General features: G+C 44.5%; 2 protein-coding genes, 1 long non-coding RNA gene and 1 other non-coding gene across 5 annotated transcripts; 1 reads left to right on the plus strand and 3 right to left on the minus strand.

Annotated features, from left to right (window-relative positions):
- Positions 1 to 1,759: 1,759 nt before the first annotated feature.
- LOC129588347 (uncharacterized) lies at positions 1,760 to 3,207 on the plus strand. Its single transcript, XM_055482528.1, has 2 exons — positions 1,760 to 2,064; positions 2,263 to 3,207. Exons 1-2 carry the CDS (start codon positions 1,956 to 1,958, stop codon positions 2,730 to 2,732), a joined length of 579 nt encoding a protein of 192 aa, XP_055338503.1. The 5' UTR covers positions 1,760 to 1,955; the 3' UTR covers positions 2,733 to 3,207.
- On the minus strand, positions 2,904 to 7,544 carry LOC129588346 (uncharacterized). 2 transcript variants are annotated; one of them, XM_055482525.1, is made up of 14 exons: positions 7,403 to 7,544; positions 6,708 to 6,905; positions 6,144 to 6,257; positions 5,858 to 6,048; positions 5,671 to 5,787; positions 5,392 to 5,512; positions 5,123 to 5,292; positions 4,931 to 5,041; positions 4,724 to 4,838; positions 4,489 to 4,661; positions 4,283 to 4,423; positions 4,032 to 4,143; positions 3,515 to 3,705; positions 2,904 to 3,423 (listed from the first exon to the last, which is right to left on the minus strand). In XM_055482525.1, the coding sequence occupies exons 1-14, from the start codon at positions 7,446 to 7,448 to the stop codon at positions 3,211 to 3,213; spliced, it is 2,013 nt and encodes a 670-aa protein (XP_055338500.1). In that variant the 5' UTR covers positions 7,449 to 7,544; the 3' UTR covers positions 2,904 to 3,210. The 2 variants fall into 2 exon arrangements, with proteins under 2 accessions (XP_055338500.1, XP_055338502.1); XM_055482527.1 differs by having other exon boundaries at positions 2,906 to 3,423; positions 6,144 to 6,254.
- Positions 7,545 to 12,040: 4,496 nt separating this feature from the next.
- On the minus strand, positions 12,041 to 12,144 carry LOC129588473 (U6 spliceosomal RNA). Its single transcript, XR_008690482.1, has one exon. It is a non-coding gene; the product is annotated as a U6 spliceosomal RNA (small nuclear RNA).
- Positions 12,145 to 13,038: 894 nt separating this feature from the next.
- On the minus strand, positions 13,039 to 14,290 carry LOC129588438 (uncharacterized). Its single transcript, XR_008690474.1, has 3 exons — positions 13,854 to 14,290; positions 13,539 to 13,646; positions 13,039 to 13,162 (listed from the first exon to the last, which is right to left on the minus strand). It is a non-coding gene; the product is annotated as an uncharacterized LOC129588438 (long non-coding RNA).
- Between the last annotated feature and the right edge of the window lie 29 nt (positions 14,291 to 14,319).

Below are 14,319 nucleotides of genomic sequence, written 5' to 3' on the forward strand. Positions count from 1 at the left end.
CACAGCAACGCAGTCTCATGTTAATACTCTTCTGCATCTGCTCAGTCGGAGCGTTCTGCAGTTTCATCAACCTCCTAGTGTTCCGCAAGTGGAAGAATAAGCAACCGTTTCTGTACTTTCACGTGTCGTTATCTCTGGCCGAAGGTCTGTATCTTTTGATGCTGACACCGTCGCTATTGGCCCGCGTCATTGGCACATCACCGTCGCATCTCTGGCCGTACATCATTGGCGTTGTGGCGTCGTACTACGGCGCTATGTTGTACAATATTCACATCTTCTGTATCAGTATGGACCGCTGGATATCGGTGGATTTTTCTGTGTTCTACCGCAATCGTATTGGCCGACTGGTGATATTGGGAGTGGTCAGCGGAATGTGGATTTATTGTACGGTTTTTGCTGCGGTCTTGTTTTCGGTGCTCGGGCAGTATATCGTGGTGTCTTGCACGTCGGTGGCCGTTTTTACGTATCCGAAGATCTGGTTTGCTGTTTATGTGGAGGGCAGTCTGGTGTTCACGACCGGTGTCGTTGCGGTAACACAGTCGCGGCTTATCTTCGTCGCCATCAGGGCAAAGCTGCGCGTGCTACGTACCCGCAAAATTAACTCGGCCTCTTTGTCGTACGGTAAGAGTAGCTTTAAAGTTCATTTAAGCCATTGGTTTACGTTGGTTTTATCTTCATAGGTGAAACAGGAGGAAGTGTGAATAATAGTGGACGCAGGAATATCATATCGGAGTCGAAGCGGACCAAGGAACTGCTGGCCGTTATGACGAAAACGGTTTTGACGGGATCGATCGTCGTTATTCTAGCCGTTGTGTGCCAGATTCCCATGGCGATTCTACGGTGGACGAACCAATCACAGAGCAGTCTTTACGCGTTATTTGTGCTGCTGTTTCACGGAGAGCATATTTTACCGTTATTTGTATACATCATTTTTTATCCTCAGTATCGGCTAGCGGTACGGTCTTTGATTAAGCAATCCGTCGATTTCTGATATTTTTCGTTACGTGTATTGAAACTACATTTCGTGGAAGAGAATTACTATGTTTCATATCCGTTGGTGTAAACGCTACCGGTAGTGGTGTGCCGGATTGTGGATGAAAACAATCGATAGCCTTCGGCAATATAGCTTATAATCGCATCGCATTTCCTGCAGATGAATTTCTTCTTTATAAAGTTAGTGCAAGTGCAGGCAGGCTTTTAAGTTTTCCCTTCAAAACTGAGTACCCCAGTAAGTCATTTTTAATAGTTCAAAAATTAAATATTCATATGAAGAAGACAGCTCTGTATTTTTGTAATTTTCACTAAAGTACTGGAGGAGCGACAGACTGACAGTACGTTTTGTTTTCTCTGAAGCACACACTACAGACGTACATGTCGTTTTCACTTTTCATTATGCTGGGAGCGTTCCGCTTACATCAAATGGACCCTTATACTGTAATTATCCTGACACTATCCTTTCATTGTCTTCCAAAAACGATGGCCTCAAACTAGAATTTGAACAATTGTTTATGTACTGAGTGTGTCAACACAATGACTGTGGCTTGTGACACAAGCGTCAAAAACACGGATTGGCGCTAATGCACACTATTTCGCGCTTTGATACTTATTTCCTCTCCGTCGTACAATGACAATTTAATTTCTGAACTTAAGTCACGAGCATCGTCATTCCTGACATGAAAAGCCTGTAAGCCAGAAGTGCGTTTCTCGTCAGTTTGCCAACAAAACGGCCTGAACGTCACTCGGATCTATTTAAGACACAAACTTTGCGCCGAAGTTAGCAGACGTTGTTGTGGCATCTCGAGTACACCTCCGAGTTGCGCCTTTTGTTTTGCAGTCTGCTAAGCAAAAACTCTCACTAACGACAGCTTTCTAATTTCTGTAACCAGAGTCAACAGAAGTAGCTAAGGGGATAGCTTTGCTATCTAGCTAAGCGTTTTAAAATTCCTCTCCTGATCATGCATCAAGAATCGGCGAAAGGACAACTTTACAAACGTGCTGCTGTGCTATGTTTTGGAGTTCTATATATCGTGTTTGGAATACTGCTTGTATTACTAGACACAGTCGGTAAGGTTACGTAAAAGGCGGATTTCATAGTTTGGAAAGGAGAAGGGAAATTGAGTACGCTAGCAACATGCCTGAAAGTTTACTAATCCAGGGTACAAATTTTAAAGCGAGGCTAAGCTCTGATAATTACATATCGCATGGCAGTGTTTGGAAGATCAAAGCGCTGTTGATTTTGTATGACCTTAACTTGTGCTGCAGATGTTGCACTGAAACGACCAGAGATAACATGCATCGTACTGCCGGGGATTGTAATCGGTTCGGGATTTTGGACAGGCGCCTTTTTTATTGTGGCGGGTATCGTCGGAATTCTTGCCGGTCAACGCATTCCGCCCAACGAAGGACCACGCGCTCGCCGTTCCTCTTTAATAACCACTTTAATATTTAGCATCCTGGGATTGCATGCAGCTCTGGCACTCAGTGCTCTTTCCATTCTTTCGTCTGTGTACTTTTTGAATGATTGTTTTAATCAGGATTTCTCCGGGTTCATCATAACTCTAACCCATGCAGTTATTTTCTGCATCATGGTGCTTATTAATGTCGGTCAATTGGTATCGATCAGTGTCAACCTGCACAGAATGCCACCGCCGCCGGTGACGAACGCTCGTATGATCGCGAAACCGGAGTTGTGGATGATTGCAACGGCTGTTAACACTCATCCACCGGTCTGACGGATCCTAAAAACGTTCTCATTGCTACTGTTATGGTGGACATTTCTAGGGCTCGTGTTCCACGAGCCCTGCTAGCATGAGCGCAGAACAGCTAGTACACAGAAGTACCAGACCTCAACGAATAAAAAAATATAGACGGTACAGGTAGGACGTGAAGTTATAACGTCGTCAATATGACTTGCGATCTTCTGAATTCGAAATCAGTTCAAAGTACCCGGCATGAAACTTAAAAGCGTGCTCGTACGTGTACACGAATATTTTTACTGAACCATCTTGTTTGTAGTCGGCCGAGCACTATTCTTATCTGCATTTCTTTTGATGTAAACCCTTACTCTAACGTTCCACCGTAAGAAGGCTGGTGCCGTCACAATCTCATTTTTTACCATGTAAACCGCGAAAGATATCTGAAGATCTCAAACCCAAACGGATTGCTAGTTCGTAGTTGGACCGATATGCGTCAGCCGTCAAGTATCGTGGCTCAAGTCATTTGTTGTTTATCCGCAACAACATATGCCCTGGCTTTAAAGCATGTTGTCCTGCACATGTATTCGTGTAGCCCTTCCGACGACGCCTCAAGAATTACTGCCGGGATCAGATTTTGTCTCTCTGTGCGTTTCCAACCGGCAGAAGCAGTTGGGAACCCCGTCAGTATCACCTTTCCATAGACCTCCATATAATCGAATGTCAACCTCTGCATGAGAGAGGGCAACAGTCATTATAATATGAATGGACTATACTTTTCTATAAAGCATCTGCTCTATAAAGCATCTGCGATTGCGCACCATTTCTGTTGGATCTGGCTCCTGACCGCCCGGGGATAAAAACGCTGCAGGAGTATGCAGAGGAAAAATTATAACCCGCGTAGAAATGTCGCTAGGGCCATCGCCAAAAAATGTGTCAACGTGTATCTTCAGCTTTCCGTCAGGCAGCTGACTGATTTCCATACTCGAATTTGCAAAGCCTGGTTGAGAACCTGACAGTGAAACAAAAGCAACAACATTACACTTCTTTATAACGGATAGGCGAAATCCTTCTGAGTTCGAATAATTTTATTATTTTCAGTTATATAGCAACAAGTGGTACAAATATTTGCTAATGTTATTACTTTTATGATTTTAGTGAAACCGCATAGGATGAGATAGTTTGATTCTTACTTTGTACATCAAATAGTATCCGTTTACAGATAGTTAGGTGCATATACTGCATGTGCAGCTGCTCTTATTTCCTGCTGTTAATTAAATATTGCAGCTGCAGATTAGCATACGCACAATTATCAACGCGCCTAGGCATATTTCTTACCTTTGCCGGTGAAAATGAACTTCCCCAAAATGAGAGAAGATGCAATGCGCTGATAATATTTATCCCACTGATGTGCCCTCCATTGTCCTGGCCGGATTCCCTCTGTGTAGTGCTGGAAGCGCAGTTTTAAGTTTCGGTTATAAGGATATAAGGATGCGAATTAAATACTAATCAACGGCGCAGATTCGTACAGGTGAATCGAGTCTATCAAAATACTTTAATCACCGGCATAAGCCGCAAAGTAACTGTACCACATGCAATCCTGCATTGGACGATTCCTCAATTTTCAGTGTCAAATTGCGCTCCAGTTCACCTTCGGATCCATTTTGATACCGCGCATACGACAGAATATTAATTGTCAACTGCCCATCCGTTCCCAGTTCACTGCTGACCTAACCATTAATGTGACCTTTCGACAAAAATTCAGTTTCCTGCACGACAAATTACAATTTCTGACCAGGATTCTATGGTTGTCTGAAACGTTTTTGTCTTGCTCTACAACATCATTGGCTTTGATTCGGTAAGGCATCTTGCGGCATCCCAGCTGAAGCAGGACATCACGGCCGTCTGGTCCTTGAGTTATGCTGATGCGCTTTCTTGTGGTGCAGTTTACGTTAGAGTTATCGTCATCTGGGAGTTATCACAAAGCTGTTGGCTTTAATCAGTTTCCATTAAAGTGATAGCGTCCTGACCTGGAAATGTTCGTGGTTCGACGTCATTTTCGGTATCTTCGTAGGTGCCATGATACGTCCAGGGAATTGTGCGCTTGAATGTTAGCGTAGCATTTTTGTGCTCACCGATAATATGCTGCAAAATAACGCCGTAATCCAATACAAATTGATGCTTAAGTAACTGCCGGTCGGGAATAATGCGTGCAAAGACGAGTGATTAGCACAAACCTGTGTTATTGTCTGGAACTGAAACTCGGTTTTAATGGTGACATTAGATTCCAAACGACGGCGCAGTGAGGTTGAGAAAGCAGTCGACTGATCAACGTGTACACGCAGTCCCTGCACAAACAATCAAACATGCCAGTTGCTGCTGTTGATGAAAGAAATTATGCAAAATTTCACTATGGAAAATTTTTTTACCTGAGTGATTTCCAGCAGATGTTTGGCGCTATGATTCCAAATGTATCCCTCGTAGCGAAAATGCTCCGTATCGTAAAAAAGTGTCGATTCAATTTCGTCAGCTTGATGAAACGGACGCTGTGAAATCGAATAGCCGCTTTGGTTTGTCCATCTCAAAGGACTGCTGTTATCTGTGGGCATACGAACCGATACAATATCGGACGAATCGGGTACCGAACCGGACATCAATTTAGTACCAGTAATTAGGATGGTCGCTCAGCAGTACTTACTGTAGCTCAAAATGTCATTTGCCGTATCGATGGCAGCCGCATCAGGATCTATGACGAACGCGCCCAACATGTACCATCTCATTGCTGGCACATAAAGCGCTTTTGGTTGCCCGTTGAAACTCTGATGGCAAGCACAATATTAATTAATATTCAGCCGTTTGAATTTTGAAGTTTTGTATTGTCAGTGTAAATCCGTGCCAAATGGCACAGCGGTGGACAAGACAGGTAACTAGTTTCGATACTTGTATGTTTCAGAAAAATGAAATCTGAAATACTTACAACTTCTATTCCTTGCTCAGTTGCTTTGAAGAGAATTGTAGTTTCCGTAGTCGCGCATGACCCCCAGGAGCGTCTTATCTTGGCATGTATGCTGCCGTTCACTAATGCGAGCATAACCTGCAATAAAAATTGGCTGAGAAAAGTCATCCACCTGATAAAAATCAAGAGATTCTAAGACGTAAATTACCTGTACTTGGCCTCCTTCCACCTTTTCGGTAATTTTTTCGTTGAGCTTGAACGGAATGCATTGCGCAAAAACACCATTTCTGCTGCTTGGGCTATTTTTAAAGAAAACACAATATGCGTCGTGTTCGATGAAATTTCCAGGTATGAATTCGAAAATGTTCCCTTTTTTCAGATCGATTATGTCCGAAATATCTAAACGATGCAACAAACATAAACGATCTAAACGTTGACCCATAAATAAATCTTTGAATACTATAAATTCTAAAACTTGTTTTGCGCTTTCTTACTGAAGATATTCCATAAAGCGCTAATGTGGTTTATCTTGTCTTCCCCGTTAGTGAATGCACCAAGGTAGGCGTCCGGGATTTTCCTTTCTGGTCGTTGTTTATACGTCGAACCTGCTTGTTAACACAAATCCCGATTTTTATCCTATACAGCGATCTAACGAAAGAATGTTTAGCTGCATTGTTTATATTGACTTTATATCGTGATTAAGTAACAATACATTTTACAGTTATTTCGTATTTACTGTATTACCGCTTTTTAGCTTCATTATGTATAAGTATTGCCGGGCATGTTCTAGCAGAGTAGTGGCTGTTTTATATATGCATACTCGTACAAACGGTTATTATTTTAAATACGGTAACCTTGTTACTTGTGGATTGATTTACTACAGCTATGTAATTTTTGCCATAGTCCCAGGCATCTATATGCAGATACATCTCGTAATGCATATATATTGGACCATAGAAGAAATCCTGTCAAGTTACCAGTAACAATCAAGGAATACATAATCGGTGCAAAAGAATGTTTTAAGCAAAATAAGAATGCGTATACCACTTTAAATTTACCTGGGAATACTGCCGACGACGCACTCCAGGTATTTGAACCAGTACCGTAGCTCGAGGTCGAGCGAGAACTACTGCCTGAGCGGGAGCCATAGCGCGAACCACTGGTAGATCCGAAGCTGCCGCCGCCGCGTTCACCGCCGCCTCTACCTCCTCTAGCACTTGTGGGGACTAGAAGCGCCCAACAGATTGTAAGGACACCTGCGGAAGTCAAACCGTAAACATAATCAAACAAAATTTATGGTAAGAGAATTGTAGAAATCTGCAGTTACTTTGGCCGTTATTAGCTGGCATACGATATACTGTATTTAGCACCATGCCACCATCCACGGTTTACTTCAGCACAGGTCACAAATCAAAGTTATAATTTATCGTAACGAAACTTAAAACCAAAAGAGTAACCGCATGTGGTTTCTGAAACGTAAAAGCAAAAGAATAACCACATGCTGTTTTCGAACATACGGACTCGCTGTCTGTCGTGGCAGACAAAATCCAAAAATTTAATACCTTAATAATAAATACGCAGTCTCAGCAAGGTTTTTCGAAGTGAGCAACATTACCGCGGCTTTCTTTAAATACAGTACTGCTATGGGAAATATAAATAGTATGTGCAAGAGCACAGTCAGTCGGAAGGTACGCGTATTTACAACTCCTGCTTATTGGCATGTTTATAAAATCTTGATGTACACTAACTTTACCGATTATAAGCATTGAAGAATACGGGAATTTGGATGCTGCAAGCATTTTCACTTTGCTAAATAAAAACACTGCTATAGGTGTAAATTAGCGCTGTTTGCACACTTCCCACATTGTGAACTTAGTGTATAAGCTTTGTAAAAGTTGAACGCTTGATTTTTATCACTATGTGCAATCAAATATTTAACTTTAAGACTCAAAGATATATCTTCGATAAAGGAGGATAAAAATCAACGTGTTACTACATAATATATTTCAACCTCTTTGGTGTTTACTACATCTAGTGATGTGTGAAATTTAGTCGAACGTTTGTGAATCATGCATGACAAAAATTGACACAAACTTTGACCCTTTGACACACTTTTTCACAGCAAGTTGTGGTACAGCAAACTGGAATCGCGTGTATTACAATAGCAGCTATTACAAAAAACAGGAAACAGAACGATAAGTAATCCCAGCGGCGCATAAAAAACAGCAGATACTATGAAAAACCGCTTTCAGTTTCCGAGATACAGCAAACTTTATAAATGTTAACTTACTGTCCGTGAACGATCAAACTATCCATTTAGTGCGAACATCCAGAGTTCGAGCCCCAAAACTGTTTCATGAACTGTACTATCAGCTTGCTGCTTTCCCACACACAACATGAACTTTGGCAGTAAGTTGCTATTTTATCGATACACGTGATGCCGTTGGGGGGTGACAGTTGCAAAAGTGCCTTGGAATACGCACATGTGGTCTGCCGGATTTGGCTGTTGTCTTTAAACATTGTCGCCTAACAGATACCTAGTCATCTTGCTGCTATGACCTTTACACGGCCTAACTGCAACATGGAGTTCTGCTGTTAGCCGAACGTAGAGAAACCCTTTTGAACAAATTTGCGGAAGGAAGAGGTCAGGTAGTTGTCTTAGATATGAGCGTATAAATGGGGCGACTGCGAATACCGTTTCAAGCAGAACCAACCACGACTATACAAATATAGATAGATATGTGTATGGTTTGCTGATGACGATTTTCAGTTTCCCGTACTCGCTTTCCTGCTGTTTTCTGTTAGAGGGCACGTGAAAAATATTATTATATGGTATTGCCTAAATTGTATATTTTAAGGTACTGATGCTGTTGATTTCACCGTTTGTTTGGTACGACTGCGGAAGATACGGCGGACACGACTTCGTGGCCGAATAAATATCAATAAATCCATGGCAAAATCAGTCCTCCCTCTTACAGTTACTGACCATACACTATACCTAGCTACAGTATCTGCACAATTTTTGATTTGAACGGATTTCTGAAAGCACTAACTCAGTTCGGTCAGGTGCACGGAATTTTGGGAAGGCTTTCATTACTGGTCAGGAACGTCGCTTACCTGTGTTACCGCCATTCCTGCATTCGTGTTAATGTGAAGCGTTTCATGTGTAATAAAGCTTGTACAGATAAAGTTGCAATTTCATTTTGTTCAATAATTATAGTAATTTAAATATCTGAAGCTCGCAAACGATCATTAAAAAAAGACTCCAATTTATTTCCGTGCAAACCAAACGGATTCTTAATGTTACCGCTTCCGGAGTCCACTGTGGGCACTGGAACCCCGGCTGCTGGGAAGCTGGTACTCTCGGCAGTCGGCTGAGTGCGGTGACCGTGGGTCAGCGAGAAGCCGGCCGACCGGGGGTCGGCAGAGGAGAGCGACCAGTGCCCTGCACAACCGAAGGCCCCAAACAAAACCCCAAACAATCATCGGTAAGGATTGATGCCGTCGACAGGCACAGTGCCGCGGATATATTTCGCGAAACATCCGGATTTCCATCGGCCGGTACGTTGAATTTGGCTGTCTTCGCATCCTGCCAAGGCGGCTGTCGTTGTACCGCCGATGCGGAAGCTGTGGGTACTATACTTCTGGTGATCCGGTAGCGCACGCAAAGTTTCTTCAAGGTGAAATCGACTGCAGAGCGGGTAAGGTAGGCACCGCTAGACTGAATGAAGAGCGGTTCGCGTTGGCTGGCCATGGTCGTCCTAACCGCTGTGTACGCGTGTAAGGATTCCACGGGACACACGGAACGCCCGGTCTTGCGCAGTGACAGACGATAACCATACCCGAACTGATCCGTCTTTGTTGACTTCAGATTCAGAACGACAGAATCTGTGTGGAGTGTAACGTCTTCCAAGAGGAGGGTCTGCTTGGCTGCAAACTGATTGGGCGCAGCAGCGGTATATTCGCTCACCCTCAAGAGTCCGGTGAAAGCCGCAGTGAAGGCTGCCCAGTACATTTTCTTATCGAGGGAAGGCAGGCTGGGCTTCGATATTTCGTCTTTCAAGTGACGCATAATCTGCAGCGTGATGGGCAGGCGTTGGTCACGTTGTTGTCCAGATAAGCGCTGGTAACCGTCCATTGCACGCATCACGACGTTTGAGCCAGCGTACGAAGTTAAGCCACGTTCAACATGCAGCTTACTAATAGCTGCTAAATACACCTTTGCGGTTGATGGCGCAACATTCCGCAAATGCAAATGCGCGATAAAACGGAGAAGGGTTTCTTTTGATGCCGGCAGGCTGGTTTCACCGTGCGCGCGGCAGTACGTGGCAAACTGGTGCCATCCGGACCCATATGTATTTCTGGTAGTCTGCGCCAAGTGGTGTTTCTGCAGCATGGACGCAACATCATTCAGCTGACCGAGGCCGTGTAGCTGCTCTGTAAATCGCTCCATATGTCGGGAAGACTGTCGGGGTAGAGGTTGGCTGCGGGTGCTAGCCGGCGAAACCGGTCTACCTGAAAGCGGGAGATTGCATCAGCTATGCCGTTATCACATCCGCTAATATGTTTGATGGTGAAGTGGAAGTTTCCTTCTGCTGCGATCATGGTCATTCTGCGCATGAGGTCAAGCACAGCTCGATTGGTTGAGCCTAACTTATCCCAAGCCTCACAGACTCCCAGATTGTCACAGTGGAACATAACTTTCTTATTCCGAAACGATTGCTGCCACAGCGTTATCGCGAACAAGACGCCTAACATCTCCAGATACTCGATGCACGGCATGGCATCTTTAATCCATTGTGGCCATGGAGATGCAAACCAGCGGCCGCTGTAATAACCGCCCACTCCAAGGCGGCCCGAGGCGTCGGTAGAGAGGTGCAACGTGTCTGGCCTGCTCCATTCTGGCTCCAGAATAGTAGCTGAACCATTCCAAGCGGGCAGAAACTTGAGCCACCAAGCGATGTCCAACTGAAAGTCAGCGTCTAGTTGAATGGACGTGACAAACCGGGGTCTGTGAGTGGTCAGACCGGACATTTTGTGAATGAGACGTCTTAAGTAAAGCCGACCAGCCGGCACACATTTGGTTGCAAACTGTAACGAGCCGACAAGACTCTGCAGTTCTACCAGCGAGCATGACGTTTTCTTCGACCAGGACCGAAGCAGCTCAGTTAGACTGTTGAGCTTTCCTTCTGGTAAAGACAAAGTCTGAGCAACGGAATCGATAGTTATTCCCAGAAAGACTATGCGCGTGCATGGGCCCTCTAGCTTGTTTGCTGCGAGCGGAACACCCAATTCGTCACACAGTTTCATGAACAAACTGACCAATTCAGCGCATCTACCACCAACCGGCGCGATGATTAGGTAATCATCAATGTAGTGTAAAAGTGCAACGTGACCGGAAATCTTGCAAAATATCCAGTGTATGGCATCAGAGCACATACAAAATAAGCGCGGTGCGGAGCGGCAGCCAAAAGGTAAAACCACGTCGTGGTAATATTTACCTTTGAACTTGTAGCCAAGAAGGTTCCACTGAGAGCGGCGTACAGGAATTAGGCGGAACGCATTGGCAATGTCCAGTTTCGCCATCACTGCGCCCTTGCCATATGCGGCGATCAGCTTAGTGGCATCGTCCACAGAACAAAACTTCAAAGGTGGTTCATCCTTTGCGATGAAGTCGTTGACGGATGTTCCAGTCGGTTGGGAGAGGTCCATAATTGTGCGAAATCCACCGCTGGACTTTGGTCTAACACCAAGAGCGTTGCAAACAAAGTTTGGTAGTGGCGGCCGGTCGAAAGGGCCGAGTGCGTGACCGCATTTAACGCTGTTTTCAATTGATGATGAAATTGCTTCAGGATTCTCATCTGCAGTGCGGGAATTTTTTGTGTAGCGGGATAATTCTGGGCCGCGGTATCCAATATCCGCTCCGTCAGTGATCATGCGGATCAAATCTTCGACAAAAGTTCGGTCAGGATGTGCTGTCAGGAGTTTTTTGAAGGCCGCCGGTTTTAGTGGCGTACTACTCCTAACGGCGTTCAGCTCGCTTGTCATACCGACGGGGGCAATTGTATTCGGCGTGACGTTCGGAATTGCATTCGCTGCACTCGTGCAACCGTCCTCGGCGGCATGGTGTTGTGCAATTTCCTTTATTGAAATTGTTGCAGATTTCGCCCTCTGCAGCCGGGCGCCCGCGAAAGGGCTGCTTACAGTCCCGTGCGACGTGACCCACCTCCTTGCAGCGTCCGCACTGCAGTGTGCTATGTCGTGGGTTCGACAAGCCGCTAGTGCTGGCTGTTCGTGCAGTGAGAGTCTTGGGATTAGCGATGCACTCCTGGAAAGACTCTTCATGGCGTCGCGTCCAGATATCAAAATCAAGGGGGTTATTGGTTTTTTTAAAATTTGGAAACGCTTCACGATTTTGCGTGTCATCCTTGCGCAGGGGCCATGCTAATCTTCTCTGTATCGTTTCCAATTTAGTATACGAGGTGGAAACACCTCGGTGTTTTTTTTTCTTTTTTTTTTTTTTAAAAAGAACAAGATCACTCGCGCGCACACGATACAGAATTAATGCAAAGACAACTGCATGTCGAAGCAGAAACGCAAAACCAAATGCGGGCACAGGAACAGTGCCGGACGCAAACAGCACGCGCAAGCGCGCCGGCGGCCGCTTTGATCTAAGGGCCACGACAGCGCGCAGCGCCATCTCTCGAGGCTCACGTAACGCGCTACGGCGGAAGAAAAGAAAAGAGCGGGAGGCATACCCTCCAGCTAACATTAACAACAATTAACTTGTTAATTGTAACATAAATCGCAGCTGGCATAGTAGAATAAACAGACAAGCGCCAAATAGCACCATGCTTTTAAATATCTTGCCGCCTCTGCACGACAGTGTATGTCTTGATTTTGTGGCATGTTGTATGGCACATGTATTCGTGCAACCCTTCCGATGACGCCACAAAAAATCCTTTCGGTGTCAGATAGTGTCGCTCTGTCCAACCGACAGTTGGAATGTCGAACGCCGTCAGTATCGCCTTTCCATAAACCTCGACGTAATCGAATGTCAACCTCTGCCTGACAGCAATAATTATTAAACTGGAAGAACTTATCGAGAGGGCACTTATGTTATGCTTTAATAGCGCACCAATTGTGTTGGATCATCTCTAGATGGCTCCTGACCGTCAGGGGAGACAAACGCTGCAGGTGTACGAGGACATTTGGGTGCTGTGAACATACCCTGCACGATTAGGCTGCGATGAACAGCCGCCTAAATTTATAGCCGTTTGCATTCAGACTGTGATATCAGTAGCGTTGCGAGCTACGGCTAACCAGCTGTTCATCGCAGCCTAATCGTGCAGGGTATGTTCACAGCACCCAAATGTCCTCGTATGTAAGGAGAAAGTTATAACCCGCGTTAAAACTTCGTTGTCGCCGTAAATTGTGTCCATTTGTATCTTTAGCTTCCCGTCAGGCAGTTGACTTATTTCCATAGTGGCATTTTCGAAGACCGGTTCTGAATCTGATGTAATTGAACAATATGTATCAACATGTGATTATACGTATATTCTTAAAACCTGATGATGAACAAATAAATGCTCGCGAACCAAAACGATTTTGTTTTTATTCGTTATGTAGCGTAATATGGGCAATAATAGCGAGCAACATTATTTTTATTTTTTTATAATTTGAATAAAGCAGCTTTAATACCATTAAAATTACTTAATTTGATTACCACAAACGAAACGCAGTGTACGCATAGGTGCGGTGTGCTTAATGCTTATGCAAATGTTGATATTTAATACTGTTAAACACTGAAGTTGGAGACCAGAGTTAGCTATATAGTATATAATATACAGAGTACTACCACTATTACTGTACACCCAGATATTCCCTACCCTTTTCGGTGAAGCTAAACTTCCCCAAAAGAAAGGAGATACAACACGCTGATAGTATCGATCCCACTGTTGGGCTCTCCACCGTCCCTTTTCCCAGTTGGAAAAGTGCTGGAAGCGCAATGTGAACGATGAACATTTTGATTTAAAAAATCATAATATCTGTGCCAAGTATGTATACTAAATAGTTGACCGAAGCAAAACGAAGTTCCAAAAAACTGAATTTGTGTCGGTCCCTTCGTCGGTCACGCACACATTTAACGATACGGACGAATCGGGTGATTAAACACACAAAAATAAACGTCACAGTCACCGTACCACATGTAATCCTCGCACGGGACTCGTGGTTGACGCTTCCTCAATTTAGAGGGTAATGTTTCGTTCCAGTTCAGGCTCAGACCCATTTCGAGACGCGTACGACAGAATACTGATTGTCAGCTGCCCGTCTATTCCCAGTACAGTGCTTGCCTAACCAACAATTAGAGACCTTTCGAATAACATTCATTTTTTGCAACACAGGCCTGCTAACCGAAATTGTGTGGTTTTCGGAAGTATTCTGCTCTTGCTCCACAACTGCATTAGCTCTGATTCGGCAAGGAATTCCGCATCCCGCTTGCAGTAAGACATCGTGACTGTCTGGTATCGGGGTTATGTTGAGTCGCTTCCTTAAGGTGCAGTTTGCAGAAGAATTTTCCTCGTTAAAATGATATAACCTATAACCTTGAGATGCTTGTGCTTCGGCCTCATTTGCGATGTCATCGTAGGTGCCGTAATACGACCAAGG

The sequence above is a fragment of the Paramacrobiotus metropolitanus genome, unplaced genomic scaffold (assembly GCF_019649055.1).
Source record: "Paramacrobiotus metropolitanus isolate TYO unplaced genomic scaffold, Prichtersi_v1.0 Parri_scaffold0000029, whole genome shotgun sequence".
NCBI lineage: Eukaryota > Metazoa > Tardigrada > Eutardigrada > Parachela > Macrobiotidae > Paramacrobiotus > Paramacrobiotus metropolitanus.

Coding starts and splice junctions, on each gene's coding strand:
- LOC129588347 (XM_055482528.1), top strand. CDS start 1,956: ATGCATCAAGAATCGGCGAAAGGACAACTTTACAAACGTGCTGCTGTG. Junction 2,065..2,262: donor TGTATTACTAGACACAGTCG/GTAAGGTTACGT, acceptor CTTGTGCTGCAG/ATGTTGCACTGAAACGACCA.
- LOC129588346 (XM_055482525.1), bottom strand. CDS start 7,448: ATGCTTGCAGCATCCAAATTCCCGTATTCTTCAATGCTTATAATCG. Junction 4,662..4,723: donor CGAACCACGAACATTTCCAG/GTCAGGACGCTA, acceptor GATAACTCCCAG/ATGACGATAACTCTAACGTA. Junction 4,424..4,488: donor CAGACAACCATAGAATCCTG/GTCAGAAATTGT, acceptor ATTAATGGTTAG/GTCAGCAGTGAACTGGGAAC.